Below are 20858 nucleotides of genomic sequence, written 5' to 3'. Positions count from 1 at the left end.
AGGCATCATACAGAAGTGGTTCAAGGACACTAGAATTTTATGGATGGGGCATTCTTCTACTGTTTATCTAACAGATTATGTAATGAGATCTAGAACACACAAAAAAGTAGATCCTATCCAGTAGTACTCAAGAAATGTTAGGTCCCTTCTTTTATCGTCATTTTTACAGATGAGGACAATACGGCCAGAAATGTAAGTAGTCACAGCTAAGTTCCCAAAGAGGCAGATAAGAGGGAGCTGCCTTTTATTTCTTACCAAGAGGCTCACCAATGCACTTAGCACCTGTCAAGAGCCCAGACATAACACAAACATTTTTGTAAAACATCACAGTTTTTGTTGACTTCTCCTATAATTTGTCAAAATCATGCCCCAAAAAATAATTGTCCGTAATTTAAGTCTCTCAGCCTCATACATACTTGGAGGTGAACATTGCTTTTCAGGCCTTGGCATTTTTCAGGGCCGTTAACATTCTTTAAGAACTAAAGGAAGCACTTTGGAATGTAATTTAAAGGAGTCTAGAATTATAATTTTAGGGTATTCCTACTTAAGCCCTATCCAATATTGGCACTAACTGGACGAGGATAACCATTCCTTGCGATCAATATTCACTAGAATAAGTATCCATCAAGAAATCAGGACGCACTCAGGGGATGACGATTGGGTGGTGCCTTGAGATCCATCCTTGGCCACGGACACCCAATGGAAGACTACCTGGTTGGAAAACAAGATTTCCAAGAGGAGGGGCTTGGAGGAGGCGGGCCCGGACAACCAAGCGCGAGCACACGCCCCAGCGCATGCGCACCTGTTAGCGGGCACCTTCCATTCGCCTGGCAGGGGAGGCAGGCGCGAGGCTCTCTACAGTTTTTGAATTTCTGTTCTCAACCGCAAGTGAGATGGTGACCAGTTCCGCGCATAACGTGACAGCGTTACTCCTCGAGTTCAAGATGAAGAACACTCGGCACAGACGCCTGAACCGTGAGGCGACTTCTCGTCTGGTTCCCCCCGTCCCCCGGGACCCGAGTCGGCCCGTCCATTCCACAGACTTTCGAGTCCTCGCAGCGGGGTCGGGGGATCGAAGGATTGGGCCAATTGCGGCTGAACCGTCTCTGGAAGGAGGAAGGGGGTGAGGGGGCAACCCTTCTTCAGAGTTCCGCCTTTCCTTTTACAGGGCTGTCGCGGGGAAGGGGGACGTTGGAAATAACTGCCCTCGGAAGCCGACGGATCCCACACCCGCTCCGTGCAAACTGCCGGGAGGGCGGCGGGAAGAGGGCAAGACGGGAGCGGGGACAGGGAAGGACCCGGGAAGCCGCGCGGGAGGGCGCGCGCGCGCGCGCCCCTTTTTCAGCAGTGTGGCGGGGTCGCACGCACGCCCGCCTCGGCGGCTGGGCGCGGTTTGCGACAGTGGGGGGAGCGGCGGCGGTGGCGGCGGCGGCAGCTTTGCGGCAAGCTCCGGCCGGGCTTGCTTGACGGCGGTGTGGCGGAGGCCCCGCCCCCGGCGGCAGGAACCTGGAGGGAGGCGGAGGAATATGTCCGAGAGGGAAGTGTCGACAGTGCCGGCGGGAACAGACATGCCTGCGGCCAAGAAGCAGAAGCTGAGCAGCGACGAGAATAGCAACCCGGACCTCTCTGGAGACGAGAATGTGAGCGCAGCCCCCCGGGGCAGTCCGGACGGGACTTGGCCGTCAAAGTTTTCAATTCTTTTTAAACTGTGGGCGCGGGGGCGGGCGGGCGGCTGTGGTAAGGTGGGGTGGGGGGAGGGAGAGGTGTCACCGCTCTGCTGAGGAAAACGCGGGCGTGGAGGAGAAAATCGAACTTGTCTCTAAGGGGATTTTTTGAGCTGGGGCGCCGAGAGCGAAAGGAAACTTCGCGAAGGAGAGTGTGGTTGGGACCAGAGCGTGGTGGCGGAGGGTCGGAGGGGGTCTGCCCTGAGAGCGTTTTGTGTGGAGGAGGAGAGTTTGGGCCTTTAGGGGGAAAGTGCAGATCTGAGATTCCAGTAGTTTAAAAGGCAAGTTAGAGGTGTTTTTTTTTTTTCCCCTAAGACAGTTGGAAGGAGGGGCCAGCGTGTTACGGACTTTTAAAAAAGGGATTTAGGGACCGTGTCCTCCTTAGACCCTTCCTGGCCGTCCAGGATGGGAAGAGTAGATCTCCGATGTCAGGGATTTCGGTGACTCTCTTAAAGGGGCTTTTGTGTTTGCTCCTGTGTCGTCTGTGGAGAAGGGGTGCGCCTGACAGTCGGCCTCACTTCTGGAGGAGGAGAGCTGCGAGAGTCGTCTCCAGAGTCGGAGGGGGAGCGACTCTTGAGGAAGGAATAAGGGACAGTTAGTCTTCCGTCGGTTTTCACTAGGATAACGGGGACAACCTGGAAGACACTAGGCAACGGTGGTAAAAGTAGATGGCTTTAGGTGTAGGCTTGTGGTCTCGCATGTGTAAAGGTGCTCTGGAATCAGATTTTTTTTTAAACTTTTTAAAAAATAGTCATAACTCTAGTCCGTCCCAACAGTTGATCCCACTGTGTTTAGGTGAGACGCCAGTGACAACCGAACTAACCTTAATTTTCCGTTTCACATTTTAAGTTTATATGCAATAAGTTCAGGAAAAAATGTCTCGACGGTTCATTCGGAGATGATACTCTAAAATGTGAACCCTCCGAGGGAATGTCTTCTCAAGTATTATAGAAGGATGGTGTGAGTTCTTTTTCTCAGTTTGCCTAGTTTTAAGAATAAATGGTGTATCTTACACACCGACTGAAGCACATGTGTGGCATGGTATCAGCTGAACAGATGGGAAAGACTTCTCTTTGCAGATAGAGGAAAGATATTTGGGGGGTTGTCAGTTTGTGGGATTTGGACTTGAATAATCTGAAAGGCTTAGTAGGTGTTGATTGTTACTTTAAATCTTTTATTTTCTTGTTTGTGCTTTCCAGTCTTATTATATATTAGGATCTAACACTTTTGACCCTCTTCACTCCAGCCATTGGAATCTATTTCCACCTTCTCTTAAATTTCTCTTGGCAGATTAGATTAGTGACTAGGAGCACAACCTGGTTCCAGGTGTTAGATTAAAATTCGCCACTCTACTGCTTTACCGGTTGCTTGTTCTAGGTACTTCATCTAGTTTCCTTGGATTTTTATCTTAAATATGGGGATAATAACGGTATTTACCTCATGGGCTGTTTGTGAGGATTAAATGAGATAATGTAGGTAAAGTGCTGAACCAAATGCCCCATTCATAAATACCATGGTATTTATTTAATTATTACTCCTTATTTTGTTATCACATTATCTAGACTTGTGTTTCTGGTCCTTCCAGATATTTATCAGGCAGAAATGTAATGAAGATGTCAATACCCAATTTAGAATGAGGAAAATTTCAGGGAACTAAATAAATTGAAAGGTTATTTTGTTTTTACAGATTCTTAAGAGGAATGTATTCTTTGATGCATATTGAAAGCAGAGCTACATGGTTGGACTAAGCCTTTGTTTTGGTTCCTTCCTTTAGATGGCGACTTTTAACCTTTTCTCTGCCTTGGACACTTTAATGAATCCTGTGAAACTTCAGAGTAATGTTTTCAAATGTATAAAATACAATATGTAAGATTACAAACAAAATCAATGATAAAATTATAAGAAAGTTATAAAATTGTTTAAAACAAACTTCAGGTTTGTTTTAATAAAGTACTTTTTTATTACATTAAGTAACTAGACCTCACAATGACTGATAGTACTGATGGGTATAGACAGCTTTTGAGATCTGCAACAACTGTAATGGAATGTAAAAATTCTTGATTTCCTTTGCTGAGAAGGTTACAGCTACACTAACATTAGCACGTATACTGCCTGTATTATAATAGAAGGAAGTAATAGATTTTAGTTAAAAATGTGAAAACTAAGATGCAATCTTAAACTTATTTATGAATTTATTCAACTGCATAAATTCACAGGCCCTCTGAATTCCATCCAGGGACCCAGATCTAGGACATAGGTTAAGAGAAGCAGTAAAGGAAGGGAGTAGAGAACTCTGTATAAAAATGAATTCAGAAAAAGCTAATAGGGCAGTGGTTTAACTTTTGAGGGAGCCAAATAATGACAGGAAGGCCAAAGGCAAGTGGAGGAAAGAATGTGGTATTTGTAAATTGGAGTTACGGTAATCTCAGCAGTTGATATTGTTAAAGTGAATCAAAGAACTGATAGGACGTTAAACTTTTTCAAATTTAGATATAATTGAGTAATAACATTATGTTATTAGTTGTAGGTGCACAACATAATAATTCAGTATTTGCATTGCAGAATGATCAGCACAGTAAGTGTAGTTAATATCTGACCTATTTTAAGTTCATTGTGTATGTATCTGCCATTTTATTAACTTTTTCATATAAGTGCAGCATAATTGGCCTCTGAAAGAATACTGATTGTTGCCTGGTAGTAAGATCAGAAGGCTGAATCTGAAGACTTGACTTTTGCTTAAGGAACCTGTGGCAAGATCAAGGAACAAATTGCTATCCCCGTTTCCTTGTTGAGCAAATGAAGGTGGTAGTGCCATGTCTGTTACACAGTACCATTCTGTACTTTGAGGAGGAGTCAAGGTGAAAATCAGCTTGTGCACATACTAGATGCTCAGGAAAGGTTTGAATTTACAAATAAAATGAAAGCACTGTGAGTGTATTGCATTTCAATTTGATTCTATCTTTATTTGCCTATTTGAGGAGATGGGTAAATTAAATGGATAAAAGGTGTGTGTGTAAATTAAATGGTTAAAAGGGGTGTGTTTGTGTGTGTGTGTAATGTGCCGCAGTTATTTACTATGTTTTGTGTGGCTTATTGATTAGCAGTTGAATTTTTAGCCAGAGTGGAAAGAAGCTGGTGAATAAATGTGTAACCATTGTATTGTTTCATTTCTCAAGTGTTAAAAGATAATTTTCAGAAACATTTTATTTTACTCATGTAAGGGAACTGGTGAAGTTTAAGTCACACAGTACAGACTATACAGATGAAAGGAATGTAGAGATGAAATGGCAAATGGAGACAAAAACTTTTCTTCAGAATGAAAGGGAAGACATATTGAACCTCTGCCTTTGGCTGTCCACAGTGTAAGAGATGTTAAGATTGTTCAAAGGCAGTGAAGCAGACTAGAATCTGATAACATGGAAGAAGAGTGTGCGGTAGACATGAAGTTTTCCAGTGAAACACAAAATTGTTTTCTACATTAGATTTTAACTGTGTAAATTCAACTGAAAGGAAGAAATGGAGATTTAAAAGCAGTGATTTCAACCTAGGAACTGAACTCAATAAATATAGTTTTGTATTTTATGTATCTAAAAGCTGATTGTGTTTACATTAAGTTACAGTCTAGATATTGAGCACTACCGTGTGCCATCTATCCACTCCATTCCCTTTTTCCTGTTATAGTGTTAGAATAATTTGTGTACTTTTTGAAAGCATTTCATTTTGGCATGAACCATTTGAAGTTTTGGAAGCCACCCCTAAGAACTACCATATAATACCTTACAGGTTTTAAGCAAATTAATGTGAATTTTTAATATACTTTTTTATATTCTAGTGAATTTTTAACATTCTGTAATATCGTAAAACTAACTTTAGGAAGCAATAATTTAAAAATAGCCCCTAGGGTGATGGTTTCTAGTCTGTGTTCTCATAGATGTTAGTGGCACTCCATGAAAAAAGCTTCCTCTGGAATGGATTTAGTAGCTACTGCCCTAAGGTGATACAGGTTTAAATAAATCTCTTTATTCCAAAGAACACTTTGGAATGTGTATTGGAAGAGGTAGTGAAATCCTCTTCTGAGAGTAGAGGACCATTCATATATCTTGTGGACAGGAGACAGGATATAAATTAGGTGAATTTTAAAGGTTTCTAGTCACTTCTACATTTGGAAAGATTTTACTTTTTTTTTTTTTTACTTTATAGTGAGCTTCTGGAGCTCTGAATCATGAGTATTTTAGAGCCATGAGTCAGATTTCACTGGTAAATAGCACATAATATGTAGAACCTAAAAAAAATTTTAAATGGTTTAAGTGTTATAAATAAGCAGAGTTTGAATGATAATCAGGATTTTCATCTAAAATAGGAAGTACTAACACACTGGCCTCAAACAACCACCCCTTGCCATACTCCAAACTGAGCAGCAAGCAGTCAGACTGAGGACATGTAGGTCAGTCAGATTGAGGAGTCAAATCTGGTTTTCAAATCCAGAAGCTCTGGTTTTCAATCCCAGCAACCAACCAGCAAGACACCACCTTAGGCTCTCTAAGCAACATTTTCTTATCTAACAGTACCTTGTATGAAGAGCAGTAAAGATGAAATGAGGCAGTATAGTGTCATGGCTGGCACAAACCAGTGCCTTGTTATTTAAAGGCAGTATTATTACCATTAGCATCATCAGGATTCGTTTTTTGTTTACATTTTTGCTGAAATAGCAAATATCCACAAATCCTAATGCATTTGCAGGAATACATTTTTTTCATTTCTTGCAGGATTTCTTAATTACTTCTTTTAGGCTGGTCAGCAGCTTTCCAGTTTGAAGTCATTTCTTAAGTACAGTATTGCTGTTTCATATAGTTTTTTCTGATTTGCTGCTTATAGGATGATGCTGTCAGTATAGAAAGCGGTACCAACACAGAACGCCCTGATACACCTACAAATACGCCAAATGCACCTGGAAGGAAGAGTTGGGGGAAGGGAAAATGGAAATCAAAGAAATGCAAATATTCTTTCAAATGTGTAAATAGTCTCAAGGTATGTAGAAAGACACAATCTGTGGGCTGAATGCAGGGTTCCAGAATTGCAGGGTTCTCAATAGTAAACATTTTATGCTCAAGGTTCTCTGTCAAGTTAAAAATATTTTAAAATTATAATAATTGGAAGGCTTTGTTGTAGGGCAGACTACATAATTATAATCCGTTCCACATTTGTTTAGCTTTTTTTGTTTGTTTTAAATGGGTAGTACCTAGTATTAGTATTGCATCTGGTTTTTCTTTATTGTTTTTATTGATTTCCAGAAATGTTACTCTTCATATTTTGGTAAAACTTAAAAGCGTAAGCCGTTTTTCTGGTACCTGTTACTGAAAAGAACTGAATGTGACTCATTAACTTTGAGTTAACGTAAACCGAAACAGATGTCTTACTTTGTTCAGTCTTTAAAAATTTAACTCTTATTTGTAATTGTTTTCAAGAAAAAAGGTATAAATGAAAAGTGGTTTTGCATAGTTAATATTTGGGAGAAATAATAGGTTGGAGTTATTTAGATTACTGTTCTCAATAGTCTTTTTATTTTTTAAAAATGTTTACTGACATTTAAGTGTCTTATATATTCATTCATTTCCTGTTTTTTTAATTTGGGGATTTTTTCCTATACTGAGCAAAAATATACATTATAGTGTCTTGTGCATATGTTAGATTCTTTTAAAATATCTAAGTATCCTTTAAAGTCTTTGAAAAGCATAAGAAGCTATGGCCATATGGAAATTATTTTCCTATCTAGATAGCAAAATTCATTGCTCTGTATGTCAAATTATACTCTTAAAAGGAGAGAAATTAGTCTCAGTGTTTTTGTGTGTGTGTTTTTCTTCTAAAGCAAAGTGTCTCTTTGTAGTTTCATGTTAATATTTAGGTATATTAACTTATTTTTACGTAGTATATTTGGAAAGTGGTTTGAACTGCATTATTTTGATTAAATATTTCCAAAGCCTAAAACTGGCTTTTTAAAGGATAAGAAATGAATGTTGTCAGACTTTAAAGTGCCTTAAAGTGAATATGAAAGTTAACTGTTAAACATCAGGAAATTGCCAGTAAAATCCTAAGGCTGAGAAATAACTTTATGAGCAAAACTGAATACTTTTAGCAGAGGGAACTCTGCTCCTTACCCTGTGGTGACCTAGATGACAAAAGAGTTTGAAAAAGAATGGGTGTGTGTATGTGTATGGCTGAGTCTCTTTGCTGTGCACCTGAAACCAACACAACACTGTTAGTCAGTCCTATTCCAGTTAAAAACCAAAAAACTGACTGTTTTTTTATATGCCTCCTTATAACCTCCTGATAACTGGAGGTACAGCCCACTGCCTCCCTGGCCCCCACTTTCAAGTGTTCTTGTTCCTTATAAAACTTCTTAGGTGGATTTTCTTTTAGGATCCAAATTCAAAGTAATTTAACATTGTTTCTATAGAACTAATGGAAAGCAGTGATTTGAATGGAATCAATTTTCTTCACTTCACAAGGGAAGAATTCAACCAGAAAACATTTAATGAGTACTGGAGAAACTGTATTAACTCTCAGGTTATTTGTTATTTCAGAAAAATAAATTGTGTCCTAAGAGATTAAATGCATTTGTCACAATTATCCATTATATTTTGATTCAAAAGCATGGCATTTAGGTTTAAGAAGATAGAGAGCAACTATTAAAGTATTTTCATTGATGAATACTTGTTACCTAACCTCTAAGTCTTTAATTGTTACATAGTATTATCATGCACCAGTATTTTTAAATGTGAAAACTGGACTAATATATCTTTTAAGCGTCAAAAGTCAGTTTATGTATGATATATAAAATTGCAGCTTGCATTTTGGGGAAGGGAAGGTTTTTAATGGTAATGATCAGTTTACTACCTTTTTTGTTTTTAAAATATATTGATTTTTCTTATTTCTTGGTTATTTTATAGGAAGATCATAATCAACCATTGTTTGGAGTTCAGTTTAACTGGCACAGTAAAGAAGGAGATCCATTAGTGTTTGCAACTGTAGGAAGCAACAGAGTGAGTGTTAAGGGGCTGTTTGGCATTTGGCTCATCAGTCTCTGGTATTAATGTAACACTGAAGTGCAGTGATTTTGAAGTAAGCTTTGTATAGCTGATTTGACAGTATCATTGCTTTATGTAAAAATGAGACATTCTAGAAATAGTCAAAAATTAAAACTAATATTCATGACTGAAAATGTATCTTTTTTCATATATACTCACAAAATTGTTCATGAAACAAGTCTCTATATTTTGTCTTCATAAATATTGTTCTAAGTGGTTGAAAAAATTGACTTCTTTTTCCAAGTGACTGTAATAGTTATTTGTCAACTTGGAATAACAAGTCTGTGATTTTTTAAAAATAATAAATGTAATTAGTTGCTGTCTATAAATGCAAAGCATAAATCCAATGGATTTGTATAATAGTTACTGAAAATATTTTAATTATACACAGTAAACGTTTGTTTTGAATTATTTTTATTTAAGGAAGCCGGAGTATCTTGAACTGAGAATGCATGGAAAAAACCGTAGTGGACATGTTTTGATGTAAACTGTTATTAGCTTTCTAGTTGAATCTGGGGCTGAAAAGGTGGATCGCAAAGACTTTATTTCCATTCACTTCTAAGTGAATGGGGAAAAGGAAGATTCCTGGTGCCTACCTGGGAGTCTCAGGAGTCTGTTAAATTAAAATCATTTAAGAAAAGTTGTCCTCCTAATAATAAGTCTTTTATTAACTTACATTCTGGTTATTCTTTAATAATGTACTAGGAATTATGAGGAATAATGGAAAAACAGATTGGTGTGTTTGGAAAAAGAAAGATTGGGGGAAATTGACTAACTGGTATGGGTTGACAGTAAAGTCACTTTCTTTACCTTTAGTCCAAGAGGGGAAGGGAAGGAAGTGAATCTGGGAGCTATTCTGTAACTTCTTATTTTAATTGAGTGAAATAAAATCTTATGCTTCTTTAGTAATTGTGCTAAACTTGTTAGAGAAATAAGAGACCTTGATTTTGAATGCACTGTTTCCTATATTTATGTTTTTAATGTTATTATTCTGTTTTCAATCAAAACCAACCTGGGAGTTGTCAGCTGAGTATTTTCCAAATGTCAGCATATTGCCAAACTTTTTTCTTTTTCTTAATTTTCTGAAAGTTGGAAAATCTTACAAACATGCATGCATCTATTCTGGGCTAAATCCTTCCAATTTTCTGAAAAGTAAAACGTGGCTTTAAATAATTTCCTGGAAGTCTTCAAAGGAGTTTTCATGTATATATAATTTTATTACTTGGCTCTGCTGGGTGTTTGTTGCTGTGTGGGCTTTTCTCTAGTTACAGCGAGCATAGTTGAGGTACACAGGCTTCTTCCTGAGGTGGCTTCTCTTGTTTCGGAGCACAGGCTGGAACGTTGTGGCTTTGGTAGCCGTGGCACGGGGGCTCCGCGTTGCGGCGTCTGGGCCGTAGAGCACAGGCTCAGTAGTTGTGGCGCACAGGCTTAGTTAGTTGCCCTGCATTCAGAGAAGATGTTTTTATTGGTTGGTAAAGTTCTGAAAAGTTGAAACTCACTACTTAAGTTGATAACATGGATAACAGCCTTTTTTTAAATGTTTAGCCAAATGTATGTTGTGATACGTAGCTCGAAAACAATGATTCAGAGGGAACCTGATGCAGTTCAAAGAAAAAATTAAGGTTATTTTTTTCCGAAAATTGGGAATATAATCCATTAATTGATTTGAGTTCACTTTTAAGACATCACTATAAGCATACTTCACTAACTTCACCATCTTATTATTAATGGTCATGTTGGTATAATTAGAATTAGTATAACTTGTGCTTCAGAATGCCTACTGTAATGTTCCAGGCTTTCTAACAAAAAGAATCCCTAGTCTCACTTAAAATGACATTGAATTATAGGTTATTGAATTATAAGAAAGTCTGCTATTTGTACCTCTTCTTTTTTTAATAAAGCAAAATACTTTCTAAAGATGTAACATAGTTAATGTCCATATAAAGAGTATGTTTTTAGAATACTAATGTAGAGATTATCTTATTAATAGGTGATTTAAAGGATTTTTATAGAGTTCTTATAGACATTAAAATTAGTAACAGTGACTAAACTGTAAAATTGCTAACATGACTAAACTGTAAGAAAAGTTGAAAGAAATGTTTAAAAATGTAGTATTACAGGGACTTCCCAAGCGATCCAGTGGTTAAGACTTTGCCTTCCAATGCAGAGGGTGCAAGTTCTATCCCTGGTTGGGGAGCTAAGATTCCACATTGTTTGGGGCCAAAAATCCAAACAAGCAGTATTGTAAAAAATTCAATAAAGACTTTAACAATGGTCCACAAAAAAATTTTAGTATTACAGAGTAAGCCCTCTGTATCCTCGGGGTTCCACATCCACAGATTGAGCCACCTATGGATCGAGAATATTCAGAAAAGAAAATTCCAGAAAGTTCCAAAAAAGCAAAACTTGAATTTGCTTTGTGCCAGCACCTTTATTTGCATAGCATTTACGTTGTATTAGTGGTCTAAAGATCAAGTATACTGGAGGCTATGTGAGGTTATATGCAAATACTGTGCCATTTTATATAAGGAACTTGAGCATTCTTAGATTTTGGTATCTGTGGGCGTCCTAGAACCTATCCCCTTGCAGATACTGAGGGACCACTGTACATAATTGAGTAAAGTGAATATGTTATTAATTTTAGAAAATGACAAATGGAAAGGGCCACTGTACAGCAGAAAGTTAATTAATAACAAACAATGTCCATGAGGCAAATTTTAGATTTTCTTTTATGTAATTAAAAATGCTCCAAAACTACCCAAAGACTTTAAAGAGGATAAGCCACAGGAATTCTTGGAGGTCCAGTGGTTGGAACTCTGCACTTTCACTGCCATGGGCCTAAGTTCAGTCCCTATCAGGGAACTGGGGTCTTACAAGCCATATGGCACAACCAAAAAAAAAAACAAAAAAGAGGATAAACCACAGTTTTAGGAAGTAGTTATACTTCACTGTGAGGTACTCAACTGTATTTACTTGGAAGAATTGGTCCAATTATATGAATAAGTTGAAAACATTGGAAATAGAAACCATAAATTATTACTACAGTGTTTAATATACTCTGAAAATTATGTAATGCATTAGGGTTTATAATGATTTCCTTAAATTTAAAGTTCTCCTTTTTTAATAGTTTTCTATATTGAGTTACTTTTAAAAAGTTTTTTTTTTTTTTACTGTATTGCACAGTAAAATAAATTATGTTCAAAAGCTGGAGAGTGTGTTTCTGTACTTGAGATGAACTCTGTGGTGTTTTGTTTTCACTAGGTCACCTTATATGAATGTCATTCACAAGGAGAGATCCGGCTGTTGCAGTCTTACGTGGATGCTGATGTATCCTTTCCTGGGTTTTCGGTATCATTGGCTAAAGAAATTGACTTTGAATAAGTACCCCAAAACTTCTATACCTTACTTTCTTAACTTTATCCAATGCTGTTCCTTCACTGTTACCCAAAAGATTCTTGGTATCTAGTTTTCCTGATCCTGGGAAGCCACTGTCAGGGTAGATAGGAGGCAGGACAGTACAGGTGGCTAAAGATGAGCGCTAGAAAGCCAGTAATAGAAAATGATAGCAGAAAGTAGTTAAAACTTCCTGTTTCTTTGACCTTGCTTATATTTTTATCATTTCAGAGCAGGGATATTGGTGAGTTTGGGTTTATCAGAAGCTGTGCTTGACAGTCATATCAAGTATTTGGTCACCAGAGCCTACAGGGAAAAAAATAAGCATGTTTGTTTAGGAAATGAAATATTGTAAAACATGGGTTTATAAAGAAAAAGAAAGCTTTAAGGATAAGAAAGCCAAAGGATACAGCAGTCAAAGCTTATTTTAAGATTTCTTCCAGATCTATTTGAAAAACCTAGCAAGTAAGAAAAAGAAGATTTTAGTTTTCCCTTAGGTGATAAGGAAGGAGGTGACCTTTGGCAGTATTGGGAAAGTCTCACACAGGAAAAGTGGAAAACTGAGTAGTTAACTGATTTTTATCTAGAGGCACATAGAGTTATTGAGATAGAGCCAGGGTCAGCAAATTACAGCCTGTGGAACTGGACACCTGGTTTTGGTTTTGTTTTTGTTTTTTTAATTTTATTTATTTATTCTTAATACCAAATATTTGTATTGGGGAATAGCCAATTAACAATGTTGTGATAGTTTCAGGTGAACAATGAAGGGACTCAGCCATGCACATACATGTATCCATTCTCCCCCAAACCTCACTCTCATCCAGGCTGGCACATAATGTTGAGCAGAGTTCCATGTACTATATAAGGGTTTTTGTTGGTTATGCATTTTAAATACAGCAGTGTGTACATAATCTTCCCAAAGTCCTTGACTATCCCTTCCTCCAGACAGCTGTTTTTATAAATTTTGGGGAGGATACAACCTATGCTTATTCATTTACATATTGGCTGTGGCTGCTTTCAAAAGACAGGTAAATAGTTGTACAAACAGCAAAATAGTAATCAAAATTGAGTGGAAGGATCGGTTTGTTTGATCACTTGGTAAAGATTTTAGACCTAAAATCTTCATTGTTTCAACCCTGATGGTATAAAGAAAAACGGGAACTTCTTTGTCAAGAGCTTCAACAATTCTTTGGACATTATTGTGATCATTGATGTGTTTCCTTTTAAAAACCAAATTATATTTCTTAACTGGAATTTCTTAGGCTGATGAAAACTTTTACACTTGTGCGTGGACATATGATAGCAATACAAGCCATCCTTTGCTGGCCGTCGCTGGATCTAGAGGCATAATTAGGATAATTAATCCCATAACAATGCAGTGCATAAAGGTGGGTTTTCTTGTTAAATTGTAGATCTGCTTTTTTTGAATGCACACGTGTGAAAACTTGCCATGTTGAGTTTAAAATGGAGTCAATTTCTATGCAGTTTTTAATTTGGTTTGTACTTTGCCTGCTGCTTCCTTTAGACAAGTCTTTTGAGACCTTTGTCACATTTGGGTAATGCAAATTAAGGAATAAATGGGAAAATTTTATCGTTTGCCCTGCTTTCTGTTAAAATCATTTCTGTTCTTTTGCTTTATCCTGAGAAGCTCTAAATGAACAATAACTAAAAAGAGTGAACTCATTTTTCAAGAACCCCTAAATAGGGATATGGAATCAAGGGTACTTTGTAAACAATTGAAAAGTGAAGCTTTGGAAGTTGATACTAAAAGAAATTTTACAATTCACTTTAACCCTGGGGCACATTAGAATCACGTGAGAATCTTTTAAATCCTTGCTGTGGCTCAGAATATCTGCAAATGGGACTTGAAAATCTTTTATTTTTTCTTCAAGCTGGGGGATTTTAATATGCTGCCAAGGTTGAGAACCACTACTTCAAGTGAAATTATTTTTCCATTCTTCTAAGATTAATGAAAATGAATTTATTGAATTTTATATGAAAGTTGAAATGTCTTAAATTTATTATAGCATTATGTTGGCCATGGAAATGCTATCAATGAGCTGAAATTCCACCCAAGAGATCCAAATCTTCTCCTGTCAGTAAGTAAAGGTAAGAGAAACAAATATTTCCTTAAGTTGTATTTATTTGGGAGTGAGTTGGGTTTTGTTTGTTTTGTTTTGTTTTGTTTGACTTCAGGGCAAACTAAGGGAAAATTCCAAATTTGAAAAGAAGTAAGTTTTAGAAAAATCTTGGGCTACATTAGCATCCCTAAACCAAGAACTGGAGAATGAGACCATGAAATACACTGTTCATGTAAGATGTAGATAAAATAATTGACACTGAGGATTAGGGGTGTGTTACCCTTATTTTCCATATTGCCTTATGATAGTTCTAGAAATTTATTCTCAATTGAATTATCATGCTAAACTCTATTAATTTTAATGGCAGGTCACCAAAGTTGCAACATTTTTAATAGTTTGAAGGTAGTCTAGCAAATCATCTGATGCTTTCCAATCATCTAATAAGAAATAGTGTATCTGAAAATCCATAGTGCTTTTTTTTGCCTCTCTATATATAAAGCTTCTATTTTATAAAAGATTCCCTATAGGATTCCTTAAAATGTTAAGTTATCCAGCGTAAACTCTTCTAAATGTTTTCCTTCCTTACAAAGAGAAAGCGTTGTCGTGCTCTGTATGCCTTTGTTGGCATTGTAAGTTTATTTTGGGTTCAGACAGGCCTCTGAATCATTCTTAATCATTTCTGAGCTCTCTAAAGTGATTTGAGTTATTCTTATTTCTACTTTCTGTTTTTATTGCCCTTTCTCTTTTCATTTCTACATTATTATTCTAGTCAAATGTATTTTCTTAACAGCTATCCCACCTATAACCTAACCCCCACAGTCTCCCCATATTAAAAGATATCCTCAAGTTAAAATTCTTACATGAAAAATATTTCAGTGTGATTTTTCAGCTATCAAGGCTTGTTTGGAAATAGACACCTAAGAAGAGAGCTGATAACTTTTTCTCTTCTGTTAATAACAGTAACTGGGCTCAGATATTCTTTTACAAGTAACATAGACCATAATTGCTTACTTGTTCTTAATATCACAGTTTCTTAACCTTGCTCTTCCCCCGTTGTGTTAGAGCATTTTTCAAACAGCTTTTCAAAATGAACAGGAATTTTTCTGCAAGTAAAACTCTCAAGAAAGGAAAAGACAATTTATAGGGGGAAAAAAATATGCAAGTTGTGTATCTAATAAGGAACTTAAATCAAGAGGTCATACAGTTCAGTAATACAAAGACAACCAAATTAAAAGCAAAGGCTTTAAGTAGACATCTTTCCAAAGAATAGGCAAGAATGTCTAATAAGCACATGGAAAAGCACTCATTGTTAATCATTAGGGAAATGCAACTCAAAAATACAGTGAGATACCACTTCACACCTACTAGGATGACTGAAGTAAAAAAGACAGTAAAATATGGAAGCCCTTCATCCATTGCTGGTGGGAATGTAAAATGTTTAAGCACATTGAAAAACAATCTGGCAATTCCTTAAAAAGCTAAACATAGAATTATACTCCTAGGTACATGTATCTTAAAGAGAAATGTAAATGTCTGCACAGAAACTTGGATGCAGATTGAAATCATGGCTACAGAAAGAAATCATTTTTGTAGCAATGTTTATTTCCACTACTAACAATATATTGTATAATATGTTAATATTATACAGTATAGACATTGTTATATTTCAAACTCTGCTTGGTATTATATTTATGAATATTGCTTTCTATTTATTTTGTTGCTGATGTTTAGTGGAAAATGAGATTGCTCAGATTACAGTTACAGAATTTTTGAAAGGTCTGTAATACTCTAAATAATGTCCCAATGTGTGTATGTTTCAATCCTGTTTTTAGATTTACTATAGAGATTTTATAAATCTACTTTGTCCTCTTCAATTTGTAAATGTGAGTATAGTGGAGGGAAAAACTAGTACCCTTGAAAGTTTGAACTCATACCTAGTTAAATCTACAGGTAATATAAATATTTTAAGTTCCTGTATGATATGGATTCCTTCTTAGTCATTATTGTGAATGAGTTAAGTCCAAACTTTGGTAGTTTTTTCTTTAAAGAGATATTAAAAGTCCACAGTAAATGAATGATAAAAGTTTATGTTAATTTCTTTATGTCTGTACTAGATCATGCTTTACGATTATGGAATATCCAAACGGACACTCTGGTGGCAATATTTGGAGGTGTAGAAGGGCACAGAGATGAAGTTCTAAGTGCTGTAAGTTGAAAGCTACAGGGCAGTAACCTTCAGGTTACAAAGCTGTGAACAATCCCTACAAGAAAGCATGTGGTTTGTTTCATGTAGCTTGACAGGCAGTTTACTTCATTTACTGTGACAGACAAGGTTTTAACTTAAAGATGAAATAAAGCAAGTAGGCGCTTTGTGTTTTATCTGTACTCTTGTACATGTTTTACCAGCGCCTGGATTCTCATGAAAGAATTCTATGAGCTTGTTCTTTTCCTTTTTTAATCTAAAATCACCAAGTTACCTTTTGTTGTTTCTCAGTTATTAAAGGAAAAGGTTAACCTACTTGGCAATTAAGAAATTTTTTCATCTTTTATTTGAAGTTGAAATATAAGTTACACATTTCTAGGAAGTATTGTTCACACTGACTTTTGGATAACTTCCCTTTGATGGCATGGTGTTGTCTCTATGCTTTGTATTATAATCTGTTGATCTGTTGTAGTGATATTAAGTGTTTTTAGTTAAGTTTCAGATGTGTTGTTTAGGTTTACTTAAGTTCTGTGTGTAGCTCATTTATTTACTAGTCTTACAGCTCTTCCGTTTTTTGTTTTTTTAACTATTTTAAAAGGGCATTATATTTTGAAGCATGTGATATTTAAATTGGAGGTACTAAATAATCCTATATGCTTTCGTGAGAATCATACCTACCTTAAAGGATTTTCTAGAACTTGCAGAATTCCATCTAGCTTTATGTGTGAAAAAACAAAGACTACTGTCCTTCCTTAAAAACTCTGTGAGAGCTCCTGGCTCTAGAGGTGTCTTGTTGCTATTGACAGTGAGATAATTGGGAAAACTAGCAGCTGCCAGACTTCTGAATTCAATAAACACCAAATCAGGCTTTTGTAAAACTGTGTTCATGATTGATTCAAAGATTGGATTTACATAGAATATCTAGATTAGTGAGGAAAGTACTCTCCTTCTTAAAATGAAAGCAGGGGATAGTTTGTATCTCTTCTGTACCAATAGTTGCTCACTGCTAGAAGGATTGATGTGTGAGATTTTCATCGACACATGTACCATGTGCTAAAGTAAATATCTCTGAGCCTAAGTGATTTGTGAGATAAGGTGGAATAATGTTGTTAACAATAGGTGATCTGTTAGGAGCTCATTAAAAATTAATAAACAGCAAATGAGGAAATGTTGCTTCCTTCCATGTTTTTCTTTATTCATTTAAAAAGTGAACTCCAAAACCAAGGTACCCAACTTATCTAAGTGTTTTGACTTAGATATACAAGTAAATTTCACTTGTTTAAAGGACTCCTAATTTCACATGCAGATACCAGTTTCATTGCTTCATCTGGGTTGGACAAAGAAAAATAACAACGATTCAGGTTTTTATGTCATAAATAATTGTTTTGCCTCAGCATTAGATTCACCTTCAAAATCAAGCAAAGGAAATATTTGGCTAAAGATAATTGAATAGATAAAACTAAATTCAAAGATTTTACTTCTTAACCTGCCATATTGCATAAGCTCATATATTGTGGTGATAACAAGTCAGTTAAAACTAAATCTTGAAAGTGGTAAAAACTTTGTGACTTATGGCCTGCATATATGAAACCCAAATTGTTAGTGTTGTGGTTTGAAATACAGTTTCCACAATACTGGACATGAGATGAAAATCAGCATAATTTGGGGAAATAATTTACATATTTAATTTAAGCTTTTCTGTTTTATATACAGGATTATGATCTTTTGGGTGAAAAAATAATGTCTTGTGGTATGGATCACTCTCTTAAACTTTGGAGGATCAATTCAAAGAGAATGATGAATGCGATTAAGGAATCTTATGATTATAACCCAAATAAAACTAACAGGTAACAGTTGTAGTATTTAAAACAATTTGCTATCTCATGCCTTTGAATAATGTTTTACTTTTTCAAAAATTGTTATATTAGTCTCCAGTATTGAGTTGAGACCCCCCTCTTTTAGTAACTTTAAGGTATAATTTATATGCCATAAAACTCATTGAATTTAAATGGAAGCCTTTATTTTTATCTAATTATGTTTGTGGCTCATTTTTCAAAATCCCTTTCAGGTTGTGTTTTTATCTTAATTTAGTAGCCCATTTCACATATTTTATTTAGGTATGCATGTGCTAATGTTATTAACACCACTTGTCAACACTGTAAATTCTAATTAAAGACAGTAAGTCATAATTTTTTCAGTGGGGTTCTTAGCTTTAATTCATGATAAATGCTTTCCTTTAAATGATACTTCACTATATAGAAAATTCAAAAGCAGGAGCTCTGTTCTAAGGGACTACATGTGGGAACTTCTCAGTTTTTTAATTTATTTTTGAAAAACCTCAGTTCTTAATTAATTTACTGTCTTTTTCAGTATCTTATCAAGCTATTAACTCTTTCACTGTGACTATCCTGTGTTTGTAAATGTTAACTTTGTTTGCTCTTTTCATTTTAGCTGTTAATTCCCTGATTATCGACCCACATTATGAGTAGATTGTTAGTTGAATTTGTAACCATAAGTAAATATTTTAATACAGTGACATTCATCACATCTCATGCCTCTTAAGAATTAGCACAGCTTTCAAATTTTGTTTTAAAACATCAGGAGTTAGTACAATATTAAATTTATGTTTTTGTATTTTCTAGAGCTCTGGAATAAATAGAAGTTGTATTTTACAGCTTACAGAAAGTAGCTGAATGCTGGTCTTCTTGAAAGAGGTTTAACCATAGATTATACTACATACTTGGCTAATAAGGCTATAGCAGTTAAGAATTTGTATCAAGTCATTAATAGCATTTTAATGTTTTAATAAAGAAAAGATCTGGGAGTTTCCTGGTGGCCGAGGGGTTAGGATTCCAGGCTTTCACTGCTGTGGCCCTATTTCAGTCCCTGGCTGGGGAACTGAGATCCTGTGAGCCACAAAAAAAGGTAAAAAAAAAAACCACAACAAACCCCACAGTTTGAATTGGAAAACATATTTGAAATGATTGAGCCCAACATCCTTTTTATGTATGAGGGAAAAGCCAAAGAGAAGACTTGTGAGTTGCCCAGGATACAACTAATTCATGGCATAGGATGCTTCTTCAGTTACTTCACTTTAAAAACTGAATCCATTACTAGATTAGAAACGTTAGATATATATTTAATTAACTGAAGAATTGGTAGCAACTTCTTGAGCTTATAGTCTTGTCACAAACATCTTTAAGGAAAAATTGTGCCATATTTTACTTTTCTAAATACAGGAAACGTTCTAACTAATAAATGTCAAATTCCTGTCAGATATCATCTTCAAAAATTGTTGTTCTAGGCAGGCTTCTCACCTAACTTTAGCTTTACCAGACTTTGAAATGTGTCATTGTTTCTGAAAGATGACTATCTTTTGAAATAAGGTAGGTGTGTTAGCTTTCATAGACCATTGTTAATTTGAAAGGATTGAGTTGGTAGCTTTTTCTGTGAGAAATTTTCAGCTCTAAGCAGATGTCTTTGGTTATTGGTTAGGACAGCCAGAATTGAAGTAATTGATTTTGGTCTATATATAGTAAAGCAGGAAGTTGCAGTTTTTATAAATGAAATTTCATAGGATGAACACAAAATTGAGTTGCGAGCTAATAATGGAGTAAAATGTAGAAACAAAAACAGTGAAATTTTAGTTCCCAATAAACGGATCAGAAGATATTTAGTTTTATAGGAACACAGATGAACTAATACTCATCTGTTTTTCTTTTCAGAGTTTTATAAATCCTAAAAGGAAAATTAGTGAGCTTCTGCTACACATTTTTCTCTTAACTTTTGATATTTCCATTTCAGGCCATTTATTTCTCAGAAAATTCATTTTCCTGACTTTTCTACCAGAGACATACATAGAAATTATGTCGATTGTGTGCGATGGTTAGGTGATTTGATACTTTCCAAGGTATGGTAACTGCTGTTAAGCTGTATTTCCATTGTTTGTGTGAGTTGGAACTCTGCAGGGAGCACAGTTGTTTATGCAGTTGGTAAATTGTGTAACAGATGGGAAATTGCTTTTTTTTCTTTTTTTAAGTCTCATGATACTTTGAAAATTCAAAAACTTATTTGAGGCATAAAACATCCTGATGAACTATAATTTGTGCTCCAGTAAGATTAAAAATGTTAACTTGCAAGATGATATTCTTTGATATCCAGTGTTACTGTAAAATTACCAATATCTAAAGCCAGTAGCAGGGTTTTTTGGGGGGTTTTAATGTTCGTGTTCATTTTCGTAAACTTACATGTATAAAAACAGACAGCTGGAGTTGGCTGATGGGCTCTAGTTTGCCAGCCCCTGCTCTAGTATGTTGATATATATTTTTTCTACTGATAATTTAGAGAAGTTGATGGTGATGTCATCTGAACA

At 35.8% G+C, this 20858-nt stretch overlaps 1 protein-coding gene across 6 annotated transcripts in view; it reads left to right on the top strand.

Moving 5' to 3' along the window:
* The first annotated feature begins 1129 nt into the window (after nucleotides 1-1129).
* The window catches only part of EED (embryonic ectoderm development), a 30543-nt gene continuing 10814 nt past the window's right edge, over nucleotides 1130-20858 (top strand). For 3 of the 6 annotated variants that reach the window (XR_011484285.1, XR_011484284.1, XM_070457160.1), the window contains exons 1-9: nucleotides 1434-1640; nucleotides 6600-6752; nucleotides 8672-8764; nucleotides 12071-12136; nucleotides 13465-13590; nucleotides 14230-14311; nucleotides 16398-16489; nucleotides 18200-18333; nucleotides 20291-20396. Coding sequence is in view for 4 of the 6 variants with exons in the window: in XM_070457160.1 (XP_070313261.1) it covers nucleotides 1527-1640; nucleotides 6600-6752; nucleotides 8672-8764; nucleotides 12071-12136; nucleotides 13465-13590; nucleotides 14230-14311; nucleotides 16398-16489; nucleotides 18200-18333; nucleotides 20291-20396 (966 nt within the window). In the remaining 2 variants the exon portion in view is untranslated. Of the gene's footprint in view, nucleotides 1641-6599; nucleotides 6753-8671; nucleotides 8765-12070; nucleotides 12137-13464; nucleotides 13591-14229; nucleotides 14312-16397; nucleotides 16490-18199; nucleotides 18334-20290; nucleotides 20397-20858 lie in introns of all 6 variants that reach the window. The other 3 variants (XM_020881251.2, XM_020881252.2, XM_070457159.1) reach the window with 2 other exon arrangements.

Source organism: Odocoileus virginianus, chromosome 28 (assembly GCF_023699985.2).
Source record: "Odocoileus virginianus isolate 20LAN1187 ecotype Illinois chromosome 28, Ovbor_1.2, whole genome shotgun sequence".
NCBI classification, from domain to species: Eukaryota; Metazoa; Chordata; class Mammalia; order Artiodactyla; family Cervidae; genus Odocoileus; species Odocoileus virginianus.
This window is presented reverse-complemented; position numbering and strand designations above follow the sequence as displayed.